Here is a 19,239-nt window from a genome sequence, read left to right as displayed (position 1 = left end):
CAAACGTGGAGATGTGATTATTTTCATTCCAAACTTTTGCCACAAAAAGACTCTTTTTTTTTGAGTGAGGGATAATAGCCATTTTCTTTTTCGCGAAATGGACGCTAGTCTATTTGGAATAAAACTGCGAGAAGAATTATTTATCGAAATTTGTATTCGTCATATTAAAATTCTATTTTTCTCCATATAGGATTGAGAAAATAAAGCCCTGCTTTGGAAGTTCTTTTTGACACGCAATATCTCTCTCAGAATTACTTCTTTTATTGTAAGTTGTAAGTTCGTATCAAATAAAGTGTAAGTTCGTATCAGTATATGCATATATTGATACTTATTCATTTATATTTCTACTTAAACCTGGTGTATTCTTTCACTTTATTTATAAATAATTCATTATTTTTTCATAATAGAAGTAATAGGCTAATAAGTTACTCATATTTACTAATTAATAATATTAAAATTCTATTTTTCTCCACATAGGACTGAGAAAATGAAGCCCTACTTTGGAAGTTCTTTTTGACACCCAATATTTCTTTTAGAATTACTTCTTTTATTGTAAGTTGTAAGTTCGTATCAAATAAGTTGTAAGTTCTTATCAATATCTATACATATTGATACTTATTTATTTAAACTTCTACTTAAATCTGGTGTATTCTTTCACTTTATTTATAAATAATTCATTATTTTTTCATAATAGAAGAAATAAGTTAACAAGTTACTCATATTTACTCATTATACTTCGCACAAAACCCATTTTATTTACGCATAGTTTATTTTTTAAATAGTTAACTGTATTATCAAATAAGTAGCAGAGTATTTTCTGAAGCTTATTCACAAAAAAAATTAAATAAAATAATTTTGCAGTTACAGTGCCGTAAACTTGAATCAGAGTTATAATTTTAAACTATATGCATCATTTTTATGTGAAAAACAATCAGGGCTCTAGTACTTATCTCACTTAAATAATAATTTAAAGAAATTATGAAATTTAATGCTTATTTAATGACCATTTAATCACCAATTAAAATCGGTTATAAAATGCCAGCTGAAATTACCTAATTATTACATCTTTGGTTATTTATTTGGTAATTTAGTTTACTAATTTATCACTACTTATACGGAAATTTTTTTTTAAACTGGAAAATAATCAAAAAGAAAAGCATGTAAAATGCGGCTCGCTTTTTTTTTCAAAGCTAGTCAAATGACAACACTCTCAGATAAACCGAATTCAGAGCCTCGCTACGCTAAACAAATTAACAACCAGTATTATACCATGAGTTTGCGGTTTTTTTAAAAATTGTTTTAATTAAAATTATGAAATTCTTTTTATAATTAATTTTTCCTCAATGATTTCTTATGTTAAAGAAGACAAAAAAACTATTGTGCAAAGTAAAATACAATTTCATTTGAATATTTCGATTTTCTAATTGCTTTGTTTTGTTCGTCTCTGTCATTTTGTTTTTAAATGTATTATTATGGAAAATAAAATAGATATTTACATGATTTGCTTATTTTAACTAATACATTCTAAGATTCTGGTAAAGTTACCGTACTCAACACGAATCAAATTTCCGGTAAGAGGAAACTGTCATTCTTCCATTAACCATTCCTTTCCTTATTTTGCCGTTCATAAGATAACGACTAACCAAATGTTTTAGTTTTCTAAATTCTAGCTCTTATTACTATTCATTTAATAAAAAATACAAATTGAAAAGTAAATTTAACCGCATAAATGATTTTTGTGCCATGCTCTAAGGTATCATAATAAACAACCAAACTTTACCACATCTACTGAATTTGAACACATATTTTTAAACAATAATTAGTTAATATTTTATTAAAATCATTACCAAAGTTCCTCGACAAAATTTACAGAGCTTTTTGGTGTTCCCATAGAGGCAGAAACATCTCAAAATTTTTGTTTGTTTCGACCATACCTTCTTCTCAGTGTTCGGATAAGCGTTGTTGCTTATAATTGTTACATAAATTTTCGGTACATTATTAATGGAAAATAGTTTGTTCTGCTTAAGGTAAAATTTATATAACAGAGGGAAATAAGTGAGAGTAAATAAAAATAGGACCGAAAAATTTATTTGCAAATAAGAGGACTAAAATCCAAAATAAAATATTTGCAATTGAATAAAAATGAAATTCTTTAACACAAATTTATTTTATAACTTCTTTATTCAAATCAGCAACTGAAATTCACGCAAAACAATCGTCATTAATAAATTTTATGGAAGTAAAGTAAAACAAAAATTTTAAACTATGAATCGCAAAGAAGTATCAATCACTTACGCGTTCAATGTAACCTTACATAAACAAATCTATAACAGAAACAATTATAAACTATAGAGTGTAAACTATTCAAATCTACAATTTCAACTACCAATTTTAGCTAAGTGTTGGTAGAGATCACTGCGGACCGTTAGTAAAACAGAAGCTATGATTAAAGCGTTATGATGACGGTACAGAGATTCACCCTTACGTGTTAACACGTTCATGGAAAATTAAAAATTTAATATATACAATGATAAAAAGTTCATAAAAATATTACTAAAATCAAAGGGGAAAATACAAGACGTAAGATTATTATATAATTTAATTTTATACTTTTCAAGAGCCTCAATATTTAATAATATTCAGTAGAGGAAAAAAAGCCATATCAAAATGAATCCAGTTACTGCATTATTTAACACAGCACCAGTTAAATTTACCTCCTTATCATAATAGCACGGGTAACAGAAATTTATTTAGCGGATGTAACCGTAAAAACCGTTTTAGTGGATGTAACCAGTTATTAAAATTTCACTAAAAGAAAGCAATTGTCCTGAAAAGTTATCTCACAAAAACTGAAAAGCACTGAAGATAAGCAGACCCGTGATTCACCGACTTTCTCACGTTCACTTCTAAAGAGGGAAGTACTCTTACACAAACGCTATTCTCTGGAAGAAAAAAAAAAGTCCTTTTTGGAAAATCGCATCAACCGTTATTTTACATCCACCAGAGAAAGAAAAGTAAAAAGTGGAACGGCATGCGCTTATCCAAAACAAAAGGAAAGTCCCACGAGCTTCTTTAAATCCCGCGAAAGGAGGACGTGACCGAAGTCTTGATATGAAACATAAAATAGGTATAGGACGTCGAAAACGGTTATGACCCTGGGTTTATTGTCTCCTATAACAGGCATCTGAAGGAAGTATATAGGGTTCAAGCCGCTACTTTTATGGGTGCTGCTTTCCACTGAACTGTTCGAACGAAAATGGCGCAAATCGCATCCACAGATTCCAAAGAAACTCTAACGCCGTGCAATCGAACACTTAAACCACGCTTCTGTGCATTATCGTTTGGTGTTTAATAACTTCATTTCAAGATGTATATTGTTGAAATTCAGAGTTGTTACTTAAAAAGTAAGTACCCGTTTTTGATTATTCTGCCGAACGAAATTGGCGACTTAGGTCACTTTGAAATATAAATCGCTCGCCAACTTCTTATGAGTCCAGCTTTTTTTCCCTCAGCATTTAAGTGTCACGTGTAATCATCGAAAGACATGTCTCGGCCAGATGGCTTGGATTTTGAGGAACATGTCCCATTTCAGCCTCTGGAAACGTTCTTTCTTTACACGGATAGTGTGTCTTCGGGGATCTATGGGCTGAGAGGACTTAAAATGAAATGCTTCTTTTTTTCAGGCTTATTACCCATTTCATGAAGTAGTCAAGGCTTTACCGACCTCTAAAAATATTATTAAAAGACGTTCTTTGATGTTATAACTTTATATTAATAGACTGTCATGCCTGGTTTATTTCATACTAAGAACACAGCATTAAATAACACTCTCCAACGTATATTAATTTCCTAGGAATGATCCTTTTGTGAAATGGACACTTCATGGTAAATGGTTCATAGTAAACTGTAATTAAAATCGACAAGTAAAACATATGTAGAATAGGTTTTTGCTTAAAAATATTAAGATATCTGCAGAAAACAATTGTTGTATTGTTTATATTGTTGTGTTCATGTTTATAAACTTAAATATTTTAAAAAGTTTCAAATTAAAGTATTAGAGATTTTAGGGAAAAAACTGATTAAAAACAATAATACTTTACAAAAAATTTTAAACCATTGATTGATTTTTAAAAAAAATCTTTAAAATTTAGAAAGATTTTCGAAAGTTTTGTTGATGCTAAGTTTAAACCATAATTATATGAACAAGAATACGATTACGTCAATGCTTAAACACTCACACCTCTTGTAGTGTTGAAATTAACAAACAAAACTGAATAAAAACTTGCAATACTGAATGAGTGTTAATTCTCCACATTGGGAAATTATTAAATAAATAAAATTTTTGATGCCTTGTATGAAACTTGTGCCCTGCACATTTCTGCCACCATTTCATTTAACACTAGAAAGGCTGAAGGGGGCTAATGCGACCTTTCCCAGATTGTTTGCGGTTAGATCAATTCCACATACAAAATCTTAAAATATAATCATAATTAATTTGATAAAAATGTAAGGACTTGATCATCAAAATCCAATAGTATTTAATTCAATTTGATTAGCAACAATATTTGAATAATCAGAACACTGTTACAATTATATTTATACATTAGTTTCTAGATACTTTAGTTTCCTTTTCTCTAAAAATAATAACCATAGTTGTGTTGAAATACTCATTTTTTAATGGAAATGAAGTAGATTCTACCCAAATCTACCTGGGGTTATGTAATTTCCACCGAAATACCTAAAGGGCCACGCTAGCCTCTGGTATAAGATTTTATTTGTACGTTTTCATAAGGCTAACACATGAATGTTTAAATAATTTAATTCGGATTAAATATTGAAAAGTCAGAAATACTTAACATTTTTTGGAAGTTATTTTTTGAATTACAGAGCAATCGAAAAACGAGAAGGGCCAAACTGGTCACCAACCTTCTTTCTAATGCTAATATATATCTGAAATGTCTGCTAACGCCACATAAATCTTGGGCGATAGAAAATTTGCTTTAAAAAATTAGATTTTCTATACTTTACGATTCGCTGTTAATATTTTTCCCAAAAGCATAAATGTGTGTTTTGCCTCTATATTTTGTGACATCAATTGGTCCCTTAAAATTCCTCTTTCTTTCCTTTTTTCACTATACAATCGAATTCAACACAAATTCTTGCCAAGACGGGCTTTCTGAACCATCTCACCGAAAGTAATTTGAAATACGACAAAGTAAACAAAATATGCCAAAGTATTTCTCTTCTTTTTACATTATTTATTTGTAATGCTTCAGGGGGAAGACACAACATGAAAATATTTTTTTGCATGAGAAAGTTTCAGAAACTCAAGAATATAATGCCATAAATTGGAAATCCGGAGTAACTTTTACTGGGGATTGATTCCTCCATTATTTTGAGAAATATGAATGGGTATGAAGATATTCCAAGAAAGAATTTGTGACTTTGGATATCCTTATTCATACGTCACTGACAAATTCTTGGCGTAGAGCTCTGAAAATGTCCAAACTTTTTGCATCGGCTTACAAAACTTGTTGTCTTTTTTTCAAGAAAGGGGAAAACTTTGTTGCTGATAAAAATTTTGAGACTTTTTTTTTTCAATAAACAATGCTTGAATAAGAAAATAAATTGATCTTTTTTTTAAACATCTTTGGGTGATTGATAAAGTTTTCAACTGTCAGGTTTTTTTTATTCAATGCTCTCAATACTTAATGCAGTTTGATATTAAATTAAACACGTGCTAGGCAACTTATAGTCTAAACAAAATATCTTAAAACAAGGAGATGCTGTAAATAAAGTATTACGTGTAAAACTTACGGAATATCTGAAATAACCACAGAATCTTTTTTTTAATGGCTAGCACTGAACTTTCGTTCTTTACCTCGGAAGATGCCGGAAGTGTCCCTCATTTAACGTCACCCTGTAGGCACCTGTGAATCTCTTGACTTAGTTTAAAATCTTCTTGGGGTAGGTAGAGTGTCATTCCTGATGTGAAATTTTGAAAAAAATTTTGAATCGAATTTCTTTTCTTTCTTTTGATTTTTCATTGTTATTACAATATCTAACTAAATAGGGTTATTTTTACATAGACAATAGTTTTGTAAAGGCATACAAATAAAAAAAATATCTTAAAATAATATTTTTTAAGTATAATATTGTACCAAATGTTGCCCAATTTATCGGACGCTAGTTCTTAAAAATTTACACTAATTCAGGATCATTTTACCTAAGCAAACGTATCACGATATCACCATTTTACCTAAGTAAACATAATAAAAATAAATCATGTTGATAGTTTAAATAATGCAAATGTTGCAACTTTTTTCTTTCAGTTAACTAACACTGACTCTGGTTATTTAAAATCTGATACAATGACCTTTTACTGTAAAAACCCTCTCTTTTATTGCATAAAATAGTTACTACAACACCACTTCATTTTAATGTTTCCGCATTAAACATGCGATTGAAAAAATGGAATGCGGCCAAATATTGTTTCAATGAATTTACGATGCACCGTATTTGAATACGAATATACTTTCCATCGCCTTAATCTTTTTAATGAGGCTGTTTAAAATTCGGATGAAGGTAATTTAGTATTCATTCCTTTTAATAAATTGAAGGCTATTTAGATGCATAGAGTTTTGAAAAATAAGTAAAACCTCAAAAGTTCTTGTAATGACGTCACACAACTTGTACGCCATTGACCTAATTCAACCAATCGTATGTTGCCAACGTAAACAAAGTTATTCGGCAATCATTTCACTCCAAGTATTATTCCAATCTTACTCTCCAACCCCGAGCACGGAGATCTTAGTGTCTAGTGAGAAGATCTTAATGGCAAAGGAATGAGGCGAATATTTCCTTTTCGTAAATGACGATGCAATCAGGAAACGACGTTTCGAATAGTCTCCTAGGAGAAAAGTAAAAGCTGAAATAGCCAATCAGTCGAAGAAAATATTTCTTTTCCTCCAATCAAAGCTTGTCTTGATCCTAGAGATAACGGCTACCAATTAGCGCAACTGTTACCATTAAAGTTCAGGTCAATGGCTTGTTTCACAATTGTTTTAATCACTTGAAGTTGTAATTTTAATTATGGTTATTTTATTAATCTGTACCAAAAATTTCGGAATATTTCGAATCTATCATAATGTATTTCTAATCCGTTGTATTTAAATAATCTCATTTTACTTCCAAGTGCACCTTCACAATTGTCAAATTTATCATTGAATAAACTAAGTAAAAAGATATTCTAATGCACTAGGAGTTTAAATACCATAAGCAAGGAGCTGTACTTTCTCTTGAGTAGGAGCTTGATCTCTTAACTTACCGTGCTCCAGGGTTCATCTAGTTTTTTTTTTAAAAATTTCTCAATCTTTGGAATTTTTCAGGCGTAAGGTAAACGAAATGAAAGATTTTTATGCTTTTATTTTCTGGATGATTCTGCAAATGCTGTTAATTTGTTTCTGGCTGATGTATTTTATTTAATTTGTTTTAAATTGAGTTACGCAGTATTTATTTTAATCTTGAATCTCAGCGGCGACCGCTTGACATGAATTTTGTACCAGGCTTATACCACGACCACAATGCTGACATAAAATATCCTCAATGGTAGTCGGATTATAGGTTAGAATCCCTAGGAGGTTTTCGTGATTTCTCTCTCCATGTAACGCTAATGCTGTTTAATTCCATCCAAAAGTCCTCCACGGAGGACAGTTTATCTCAATGTTTGATCTAAGAATGCTCTTGTCTTCTTGGTTGTTTTCAAAATTATGAGGCTGCAGAGTTGAACATTGATAGCTGTATACTCAAAATTGTGTCAGCTGTTCAACGTAGCTTAAAAAATCAAATACTGCTATCTTAAATTAATTTTCATTTTAATAATTAAAATGGTAAGATCTTTTCAATAATAATGTTCTATTTTATAATAAAAATTTTCAATTACTATCTGAAGCTCGGAGGCACGTATAAATATATCGAGAAATTTCTGGAGCCGAACCGTTTGTTTATTATATGGGAGCGGAGAATTAAAAAATTAATATGAGTGAAATACCTTTTCTTGGGTTGCTTTCTTTGAATGAATTACTTTAAATCAGTCCTATTTGGAGCTGTGAAACTACATGATTCTCGAAACTAAGTGTCACACTTTAAGGGGTGCCACAGGATTCTTAAAATTGTGACAGTCTGTGACAAGCTGAAGGGGATGCCAAGAAATGCGACAAAATGCATTCTGGTTTAAACCAGCAGATAAAATATTTTCATGTAATTATTTTTTATATAATTATTTATTAGAATAAGTACTCTGCAAAAACTGGTGCACTACATATCCATATTTGGTGTTGAAAAAATTGTTTGAATGATTATTATATTTCACGTTAAGACCGATTCGAGCGTTCTTACACACCTTAAACTGTGTAGTTAAATCTTAACACCAATGATTGATAAAGCTTTTAGTAATCTGCGGATCATTGGTTAAAAAACTGTGTTTTTTGAATTTCCGTAAAATAAGGCAAATAATTAGTGTATATTTAAACTGAACTTAACTTAACGGAGTGACAGCCCATCGAGGGCAAAGGCCTACTGTGTCTATTTCAGTTTTCTTGACTTTGGGCTCTGGGGCGCAGGAGCAGATGTTCCAGTTGGGTGGCCAGACCAACGCAGAACCCCCAGTGCTTAGTCCCCAAGCATGCTTGGTACTCACTTTATCGACCCACTGAAGAGATGAAGGGCTGGTATATTTAAACTATTAAACTAAATTGTGCGATAAGAAGGTAGGGATATTAATTGCTAAATATTAAACATAAGTATATTAATTTGCCAAGATTATGTGCAATAAAATATTTTTATGTTATAAACAAATAATTATATGTGGTATACAATACCACAAACGCTAAAACAGGGTTTATTTGAAAAGGTTTTGATATGCTTTCTATAACATTTTAAAAGTGATAATTGACTTGATCATTAAGTTTTCAACAAAAGCAAAATGTTGCATTTGAGAGTCTAGACAAAGTTAGAAGGAAGAAAAGGGAAAAAAAAGGTTTACCATAAAACCAAACAATTCACTTTCTTATTTCTTTCCTTGTAAAATTTGTGTGCCTTTATTCAATCATTAAGAAAACAAACTTGGCATACTAATATTTCTACGAAAAACATAGTCAACTTTTCTATGCCAGCCAAATTAAAATACAGAGCTTGCCGTAAGGTTGCCTGATATATTCGTATACAATTGAGCCAATCATCTTGAATAACCTAATATTTTATTCCATAAGAGAAATAAAAACATACATTATTTAATCCACACTAAGATATGCTGCGTTAATAATTTTGTTCCAAAATATAACCATTTTTGATATTTTCATTGCATACATTAGACGTTAACTAAAGATAAATTTCAATGATAAAATTAAAGTGCAATTAGAGTGCAAAATACAGGATAAATACCATACTAGCAACGTAAAAACTAAAGAATATCAATAATGCTGAAACCAAGAATAATTTGAGGAAATTTTATAGTGAAAATAAAACTAAAATTAACAACTTTAGAAATAATTTGAGGTTTACTGCTATTTTTAATATTTAATTTCAATGAAATGCAACATGCGACTTGCAAGCAATGTTTCTTTGATATTTTATTTTATGTACCGCTTTGCTGGTTAGAAAACTTTCCCATTTATCCTATATTTCGTAAATCAATCTTTAAATTAAATATTTTTCTTGATAACCATCATGATTAAAAATAAATATCCATCTGAAATAAACCAAAAATCGCTCATCGTAAGATTCAATCTCCTACATGAAGTCATTGTATCCCATAAATATATATTTTATTCAAAGAGCAACATATTAGAAGTTCCTGTCTGAAATATACTTTATCTTCGAGAACTATTCGAAACCCTTTCATTTAGGAATATTTCGATTAATCTACGGTAGGCTTTTAGATAACGGATAACAGAGATTCTCGGTTCGTAATTTCCCTTCTCGGATATCGAGTTTCTGATTGAAAGTAATACGTTTCAGGGAAAGAGCTTTAATTATTAAAACTAATCAGAGATTTTACGTAGAAATAGAACAAATTAATGTATTATACTTCGATCAACCGTATAGATTTAATTTTGAATGTTATGTCATTTTTGACAATTAATATTTTTTTTAAATGGAATATGAAGTCTTTTTCCAGATACTAAAAAATAGGTTTAATTTTTTCATAACTTATCTAATATAAGTGGTATTTGTTTGAGCCGCGGTGGCCATGGGGATGAGGAGCTCGCCTTTCTGGGAAGTGGCTTAGGTCAGTAAATAAGAATTTCGCTTCTACCTCACTCCGACTACAATACAGATGCAAATTATCTTCTGCGCTAAACGGATAACAGGTTAGAATCCCTTGCCATCAGGTTAACAGTGGGAAGTTTTCCACTCCAAATCGGGTTAATTCCATAACGTAGGTATGTTCACCCCTGAGCTTGATCCAAGAGCTCATTTGACCTCTTGATTGGGATTCTATACATATGTACAATACAGGGTGTTTCGTGCCGACCGGCCTGTGTAGGGGGACAGGGAATTGTCCTTGCATCAGAAAGGTCCTGGGTTCGAATCCCGGGCAAGGTATGGATGTTTCTCTCTCTCTCTCTCTGTGTTCTATGTCCTTTCTCCTTTGTGTGTGAATGTGACCCGTTCTATGAACGGGTGGTGGTTGCGTGAATGGCGTGGCAGAAGTCGAATTCCTGGCCATAGATGGCGCCACTGAAAAACAGGAACAATCGCACCCCCACTGCCTAAACAGGCATACGACAAAAAAAACAGGGGTTTTTCGTAATTACTGATCTTGATACATACTTTTCGAATTCTTTTCAAAAGTTAGGTAATAAAAATATACACCGTAGATTATTCTCAAATTAATATTTAAATAAAGGAAAAACGAAATCGCTATCGGGTTGTTAAGGAATTGTTATTGAATCATGAACAAAAACCAGCTTGAATGCCAACGAAAAAATTGGATGTGTTACTAAATCACACAATGTTTGCTCCCTCAATCAAACATGTTATGATGTTATAGTCCCCCCCCCCTAATAGTCCATTTTTAAAGCTTGGTAGCTTTTTTGTTTTTAGTTTGTTTAAATATTAATTTAGGATCCCTATTGTGCAAAGGTTTGGCTTTATGCTTGAAAGGAATCTCAAAACGCTTATTAAGGATGGCTATTTCATTAACGGTTACTTCAATGGTGGATCGTAAACATTTCTATCTGTTTTTTTTCGATTCGAGAGCAGCTTCTATTCGGATGAAGTTAAGATTCTGAGAAGATTTTACCGCTAGGCTTACTTGCTGTAATGAGCAAGCATGATCTCTAATAACCTGATATAAGGGTTACTGAAGTTGACACGAAGTTAGTAAAAATTATTACTACACAACTTTTAAATCGCATTGATTATAGAAATCAATAATAATAGGGGGACCGAAAAGTAATGTCGTTTCGGAGCTTTAAGCATTCGTTAGTTTTAAAAACCAATTCATTTTTTTCGATCCATTTCAATTAATTGTTGATCCCTCTTAGAAAGGTAGTTAGTTGCTAACGAGGGTGAATACGTTATAGATTAAAAATAAAATCTTGATAACAAATATCAAATGCACCGAAACGACACCTTCCGGTCCCCCTAATACTAATGCCATGAACTACATGATTTGCTTGTAGTATTGTTATCTTCAACGGAAAAAGGCGGAACGGAATAACAACGAATTGTATTATCTTAAAATATAGCTCACAATTCAGTATAAAATTTAGTGTAAAGGTAAATAATGTCGACAGACACTGAATTATGAACCTCAATCACGCAAATTATTTACAATGCGATACAATATATCTGTAAATCGTATCCTGACCTTTAACGGAAAATTTTAACAAAAATATTAAAGTACGATAGCGATTACCTTGTTTTCTGTTGCGTGGGATTTATGGATAACATTTATGAATCTTCAGTTATAACTAACTTTAACGATTTAGACTGGTTAAAATTGAACATATAATTTTTTTTAATTCAAAATATAAGAACATAAAATGAAAGATTAAGTTACGCAAATGTGTTCAAAAACATGAAAATGTCGCCAAAACTAATTCTAAAAATGATCTCTTTTTACATAGCCTCCGGAAGCGATTTCAAGTCCAGATCTTCACATTTCTACCTCTACACTGAATAAGAAGAGAAATTGAAGCGGGGTAGCAAAGGACGGGGGGATGGAAAAGTAGCGGATGATCATAACGATTGGAATATTTCACCGCTCAGCTTCATCGAATTCGAAATGAAACTTAAATGTTTTTTTTTTCTTTTCCTTTTTGTTTTTATTCAAAATGGTGGTGACGAGAAGGTGTGGGGAAGTTTCAGGCGGTTTAACAGGGAATGAAAACGATCTCGCTCCTGTCTCAAAACTTAATCGAAGTTAAGGTTTTCGTTTGATGACATTTTCGGGTCTGCTGTTTGCTTTGCCAAACCTGCATCAAATATCGTTCTCTGTTTTGCTGCTCTCAGAGCCAAAGCTAATATATGTCACTGCTCCTCTTGTCGATTACCTTCTTGATGGAAAGCTACCGCAAAATCGAACAAGGCTTTTAGATATGCTGTTTGTGGCACTGTGCCATCTGGTCCGAATGTAAATGATGGCGTTAGTCAAGTTTTCCTGGTATATATCCCTGTCAGGCCATCATTATGCATTTGCAGGATAGTTTATACTAATGGTATGCTGAATAATTAAAACATCTACTTAAGTATGTTGATTCAATTTTGCGCTTACAACCTGGAGCGATGTTGATTATGATGGTTGGTGTTAAGTATAGTAATTAAATACCGTGAATGGGATTTAATAGAGAGTTGCAGATTAGAAGGCTTGTTTACTTTTCATAAATAAAATTATAAAAGGAGACAAGGAAATGAAAGATAATTCCTGTAATCCATTAACGTTTCATGTTTTTTTATGGTTTACCAATGTTTTTATAAGCAATCTTTCGTATGCATGTTTCATAAATAAATATTATTTGCAAGAGAGACTTATTTTACTGTAATATGATAATTAACACAAAAGAATTTTTTTCTTCATTATACAAATGCAAGATCTTACCTAATTCGAGTGTGGGAATTTGAAATCTAATATTATTTTTATTCCTAAAGCTGCAAGAAAATTTTCAAATGTCATTTTTTGTCTATTTTTTGTCAGAATCCACAATTTTAAAAACGTTTTAGGAAACAGAGGGTCGCGTAAATGTTGAGACAAACTTATAAGGGAGAAAGAGCACTTTATCAGGATTAAATTTAATCCTGATAAAGTGCTTCTTACATAGGAACCTCTGCTCGGAACTATCATCATAATCGGATAGGGGCGCTTTCCTATTATGACTTGTTCAAAGGCAAACGAAGGAACAGTTTATTATAGAAAAACCCCCCTTGTGTCGTAAGATGGCATTTCCAGACATGGGTTCTTATTCCATTTTAGTTCTGATGATGTGTCCCAACTTCCTCAATAGTTTACCGCAATACTTATGATGTCCCCTGTTTCATATAACGTTATAAAAATTGTACATTTCAACAAAAAATAGACAAAAAATGTCGTATTAAAAAAAATCTGTAGCTTAAGCTGCATCTGTAGCTTCAGAAACAGATTTCAGAATTTGAAATCAGCTTTACAAGAGTATATAAGATCTGTTATGAAAAACTAATGTAACAGAAAACAAAAGCAATTGTTCATCAGCGTAATTTCTAAAATCCATTAATTTGCTTCAAAAGGAACAAATTTTAAATCTAAGAAGCATATCTGCATAGAGGAGAGGCTTTTACATATTGTTTATTATTTGGCATGTTAAAAGATGCTATTACAATTATGGGGATAGTAAGTTTATATTGTAATTAAAAACCTTTCTGCAAAATATACTGTATTATAAAAATTTTGAACCAGAAGTAATTATATTAAAAAATTTATATTATAATACAATGAAGAGAAATTCTATGTTGCTTACATGTTAGAGCGAATATTATAAACATTTACAAACAACATTCCTCATTAAAATATTAATTTGCAAAATCAATTATTGATACATTTGTGAAAAAGATTGATAAAAAAAAATTTCAAACTACTTTTTTTGGATTTTATATTTTTGTGCAAATATAATATCGATAATCTGACAGATTTTTTAGTAACTATTAGACAGTTTTTTCATAATTAAAAAATACCAAAATGTATTTTTGCTTACAATTAGAGAGTCAAAAAAAATTTTATTAAAAGAACACCGGTAATCCATCTGTGCCAAAGGGTTAAAACAAAAAAAAACGGTTAAAAAAACAAAAGAATATAAATATTCTTTTTTAAAAAAGCAACATATTTAAACAGCACAAAACCTCGCGTCAAAGTGCAAAAAATACTTTTTAATCGTTACCAAACGTAAAGAATATTACATTCATTTAACTATATTTATTCTAATTGTACTACAAGTATCTTTTGTAATACACTTGTCTTCCGTAGGGGTATGAGTTACCGTCTAGACGAGATAATACCAATTACTGTTTCACTTCTCAGTCTATAGAATGGCAATTCTACGAATATCCATTACTAATCCTGTACTGATAGTGATAAATCGACACTGAATTTAGTGTATTAGTAACTAGAAAGGATTTATCTTCCTTTGAAAGATCTGATTTAATAATAAATTCTATTCATGAATACGTAGTAAATAAATAAAAAAAATCATTATTGAAATAAGCATACGCTTCCAATTAAGTTTTAGAAATAACGACCAATTTACCCATGTATCACGGTTTATAGCATAGAAGGAATACTGATATTTACCAAAACCGAAATTCGAACAAGCAAATATTTTATTATTTTATCAATACCCCATTTTAAATTCAAAAATTCATAATCCTAACTTTCTAAAGTATAAAATAAATTAGCAAAAAGTTCATGATTCAGAGAGTTAACCCAAATTAGCTTTAAAAATACATAATACAACTTTTTCAACGAGCCATAGAATCCCATTTACTCATTGGTCATTATTCAATCAATTAAACCACGTTTACTTTAGAAATAAATTCATAATACGAAACTTTAATCTAAATTTCAAACCAAATTTGCAAATAATTTATCATTTAAACAATTAACTGGCATTTAAAAATTCCTAATGCAATTTTTCATAATGCAAAACATAGATATATTATCATTCAATCACTTAATCCATAATTTACACCATTCTTGAAATATTCAATAAAATTTACGCAAAAGCCAGTTAATAAACACACATTAACTTTAGTACTTCGTAGAAAAACACTTTCACTGAAATCTATAATCAAAATTTCATCATTCATTTTATTCACAGTAAAAGCCGAAATCTTTAACCCAACTTTTTTACAGAAATCAAAACAACTCGCAAATTTCTGATAATTCCATCAAATAAGAATGATTAACTTTAAAACTACATAATGCAATATTTTGACAAAAACTACAATTTAATTTAAAAGCATTTCATCGCTTGACCGCAATTCAGAATAAACACTTTTAAACACTGCAAAATCTTATTATTTCAGAGCAGCAATATTTTGCGATATAATCCAACCGTTTTTTTTTTCATTATGAAACTTACAAATCATCCAATATTAACTCACTAATGTTTTGAAATTAAAAAAAATCTGCTTTCATTTTGCGAATTTATATACAATAATTCTCAATAAAATGATCAAATAACTAATTATTTACTTTCACCTCGGAATCGAACGAATTACGCATAATCATAGCAGGACTGATGTCAAGGAAGACAACATAATTCACAAATTTTAGATAAATCAATCTATTAAGCATCAATAACTTTAAAAATGTATCTCTTTTACCGAAAACTGGAATCAAATTTAAAAAATACTTCATTACTTTATCAAATAACCAATATTCATAATAGGATCAAAGCCTAAAACTTTCAAGCACTGCAATATTTTATTATTTCAGTGGAGAAAGCTGCATTTATTTTGTGACATAATCCAACCCCGTTTTGCTGAAACTGAAACTTACAAATACTCCAATATTGACTCACTAATCTTTTTGAACCAAGCAAACCTTCATTCATTTTGTGAATTTATATAGATCCCAATAAATTAAAATGAAAAAAGGAACAAATAAATAAACATTTACTTTCCGCTCGAAATCAAACCACAAATGTGGGATCATAGATCTAATACGCGAGACCGATGTCTTGGAAAACAACATAAAAGATGGCCAAAAGTAGAAACACATATGTTAAGGAAAGGGGGTGTAAAATCGTCCCGTTATTTTTCTATCGCCCGATATTTATTTCATCGATGGGGAAGAAAATAAAAAATGAAATTTTTATCAATCTATATCCCGAAAGCAACATTTTTTTTTTTTTACTTCTCCCAAGCATTCACTACCACCACCGGCAGATGAATTTTCCGGTACTGCAGAGCCATATTTTCCTGGATCGACTGCTCCCCACCATCTATCCTTTTTTTTCTCTTCCTGGAATCCGGAGTTTCCGTAGTTGAAGGAGCTTCGTGTTTTGACAAGATTGAAATACGACGTTTGAATGAGTAATGGCAGTTTGTCGTGGGTGTGTAAAGATCGAACGATGACCTTCATAATCGCTGCAAGTTACGTTTGACAAGAATTTATTTATCTTCGGAAAAACTTTCACGCCATGCCCGAGTGTTATCTTTTGAAATTCAATTTAGATTTTAAATTAAGATCCAGGTTCGAAACTGTTAGTTTTTTCTGGTAATAAAGCTTAAGCTGCTGCAGAAAGAAATAGCCTGAGAGGAGGTAAAACATCGTTTTCAGTATTATTTTTTCAAGTTGCTGCACTAAGAAATAACTTGAAAAGAGGTAAAATATCGTTTTCAGTTTTAATTTCAGATTCCTTTTTCAAGTAGCTGCAGTAAGAAATAACTTGGAAGGAGGTAAAACATCGTTTTGACTATTACTTTCAGCTTCCTTCCTCAAGTAGCTGTAGTAAGTAATAACTTGAGAAAAGGTAAAACATCGTTTTGACTATTACTTTCAGTTTCTTTTTTCAAGTAGCTGTTGTAAGAAATAACTTGAGAAGAGGTAAAACATCGTTTTGACTATTACTTTCATTCTTTTTTCAAGCTGCAGCATTAAGAAATAACTTGAAAAGAGGTAAAACATCGTTTAGAGTTGTAATTTCATCTTCCTTTTTTCAAGTAGCTGCAGTAAGTAACAACTTGAGAAAAGGTAAAACATCGTTTTGACTATTACTTTCAGCTTCCTTTTTCAAGTAGCTGCAGTACGTAATGACTTGAGAAAAGGTAAAACATCGTTTTGACTATTACTTTCATTTTCCTTTTTTAAGTAGCTGTAGTAACAAATAACTTAAGAGGTAAAACATCGTTTTGACTATTACTTTCAGTTTCCTTTTTCAAGTAGCTGTAGTAACAAATAACTTGGAAAGAGGTAAAACGTCGTTTTGAGTTTTAATTTCATCTTCCTTTTTCAAGTAGCTGCAGTAAGAAATAGCCTGAGAAGGGTTAAAACATCGTTTTTAGTATTATTTTCAGCTTCCTTGCCTATAGGATAAAGAGCAAACAATGATCTTTTCCCTCATTTAATGCTAATTTCATATTTTTATAGCCATACTTTTTGTGAAACTTTCTCTTGAAATTATAAACACCAACGAAGTAGAATTTCTTATGGTAATAAGTGTTCTGTATTCATAGTTCACAGAGAGCTTTTTATAAAATTTTGATTTTGAAAAACATTTGTAGCAGATAAGAAATTTCGGCATATTTTAAACTTAAAAATACAAGATTGTTCTATTAAGTTTACATAGAGTATTAAAAACAAATAGCATTTTAGGGGAAAAATCTTAAATTCTTACACTGACGAACGTCTCATATAATAACTTGAAGCTAAGTTTAGGTATTATAATAACTTACATTTAAAACTCTATATACAGCTGTAAGTACAAAAAAATCACAATAGACTATAGATTTTAGAATTTATTTACTTCTAAATTAAGCCAACTTGTTTATCAAGCGTTGTATTTCTTTAACTTTTTGCTAGTTTTTCTTCTGAATTTATTAAAATATTTAAAATCCAATCTATGACATGCATTATCATGAAGCTTAACAGTGTGTTTTAATGTTTGTTTTGCCAAATGTTGATGTAAAAGTTATTGAACTATGAGTTGCAAGATATTTGATAATTTAATAAAATTTCATCGCATGATAACATATATTCTTTACTTATTATCTTAAGAAAACTGCAATCCAATTGTATTTGTATAACACACAGAAATACAAAAAATATAACTACTGTTGAACTAAACATTTAGAAGGCTGTGAAAATTACTACTTACCAGTTACAGGTATATATAAATATTAATTTAATCCATACTGAATTTTATATTCCTTTAGATATATCGGTTTATCCACAAAAGTTGCGTACTTTGCACATTTATATCCATTTCAATTAATTATGTTGTTGTACTTACCTACAAAAAACAAATACATTATTAGTTTATAATTAAAATATTTAAAACAAGAATACAAAACATTTCATATGTTTTGAAAGTTCTCCATAAAATGTAATTTTTGCAAAGAAATATTAAAAATGCGCAATACAATGGAATGAATTCCTTATAATTATAATAAAATGTGAATTCTATTTAGTTTTATGTCATAAAAAAAATTTATTTGTCTGGACAAAGATTTTGCAATTTTTTTATTTCAATGTCACTCCTAAGCCTATCTATTAATAATAAAATAATTGGAAGTCTATAATATAAACAACGCATGCATTTCGTAATATTATTGCGCTATAATACTACAATCTCTGATTAACCCATACATATTTATGAAATGAAAGAGAAAGCACATAAATAATAAAAGAAAATGTTATGTGGTCACTCAAAGAATTTTAATTTCTTGAATGCTGGGCGTTTAGCAGCGTATTCCTTAATGCTATTATTTTCTTATTTGCATAACACATTTGTTTTGATTCAATAAAAAATCTTTTTATCTTATGCTATTTCTAGATATAAAAAGCTTAGAGTGATATAAAACCTTTCTATTAATAATAAAATCATTGAAGGATATAATATAAATAACGCATGCATTTCGTAATTTTATTGTACTACAATACTACAATCTCTGATAAGCACCATACATATTTATGAAATGAAAGAGAAAGTACATAAATAATAAAAGAAAATGTTATGTGGTCACTCAAACAATTTTAATTTC

General features: G+C 30.3%; 1 protein-coding gene across 5 annotated transcripts in view; it reads right to left on the bottom strand.

Annotated features, from left to right (window-relative positions):
* LOC107456609 (CUGBP Elav-like family member 4) overlaps nucleotides 1-19,239 on the bottom strand; it is a 550,694-nt gene that overhangs the window by 352,517 nt on the left and 178,938 nt on the right. Inside the window, exons 3-4 of one of the 5 annotated variants that reach the window (XR_015435085.1) lie at nucleotides 17,400-18,488; nucleotides 15,853-17,253 (exon numbers count right to left, since the gene is read on the bottom strand). The exons of 3 other annotated variants lie outside the window; for them this stretch is intronic. Coding sequence is in view for 1 of the 2 variants with exons in the window: in XM_071179611.2 (XP_071035712.1) it covers nucleotides 18,471-18,488 (18 nt within the window). In the remaining variant the exon portion in view is untranslated. Of the gene's footprint in view, nucleotides 1-15,852; nucleotides 18,489-19,239 lie in introns of those variants that run through there. One more of the 5 variants, XM_071179611.2, reaches the window with a different exon arrangement.

This window comes from Parasteatoda tepidariorum, chromosome 1 (assembly GCF_982258835.1).
Source record: "Parasteatoda tepidariorum strain Cologne lab strain chromosome 1, Ptep-v5.0, whole genome shotgun sequence".
Lineage (NCBI taxonomy): Eukaryota > Metazoa > Arthropoda > Arachnida > Araneae > Theridiidae > Parasteatoda > Parasteatoda tepidariorum.
Note: the sequence above shows the minus strand (reverse complement) of the source record. Positions and strands in the feature narration are given on the sequence as shown.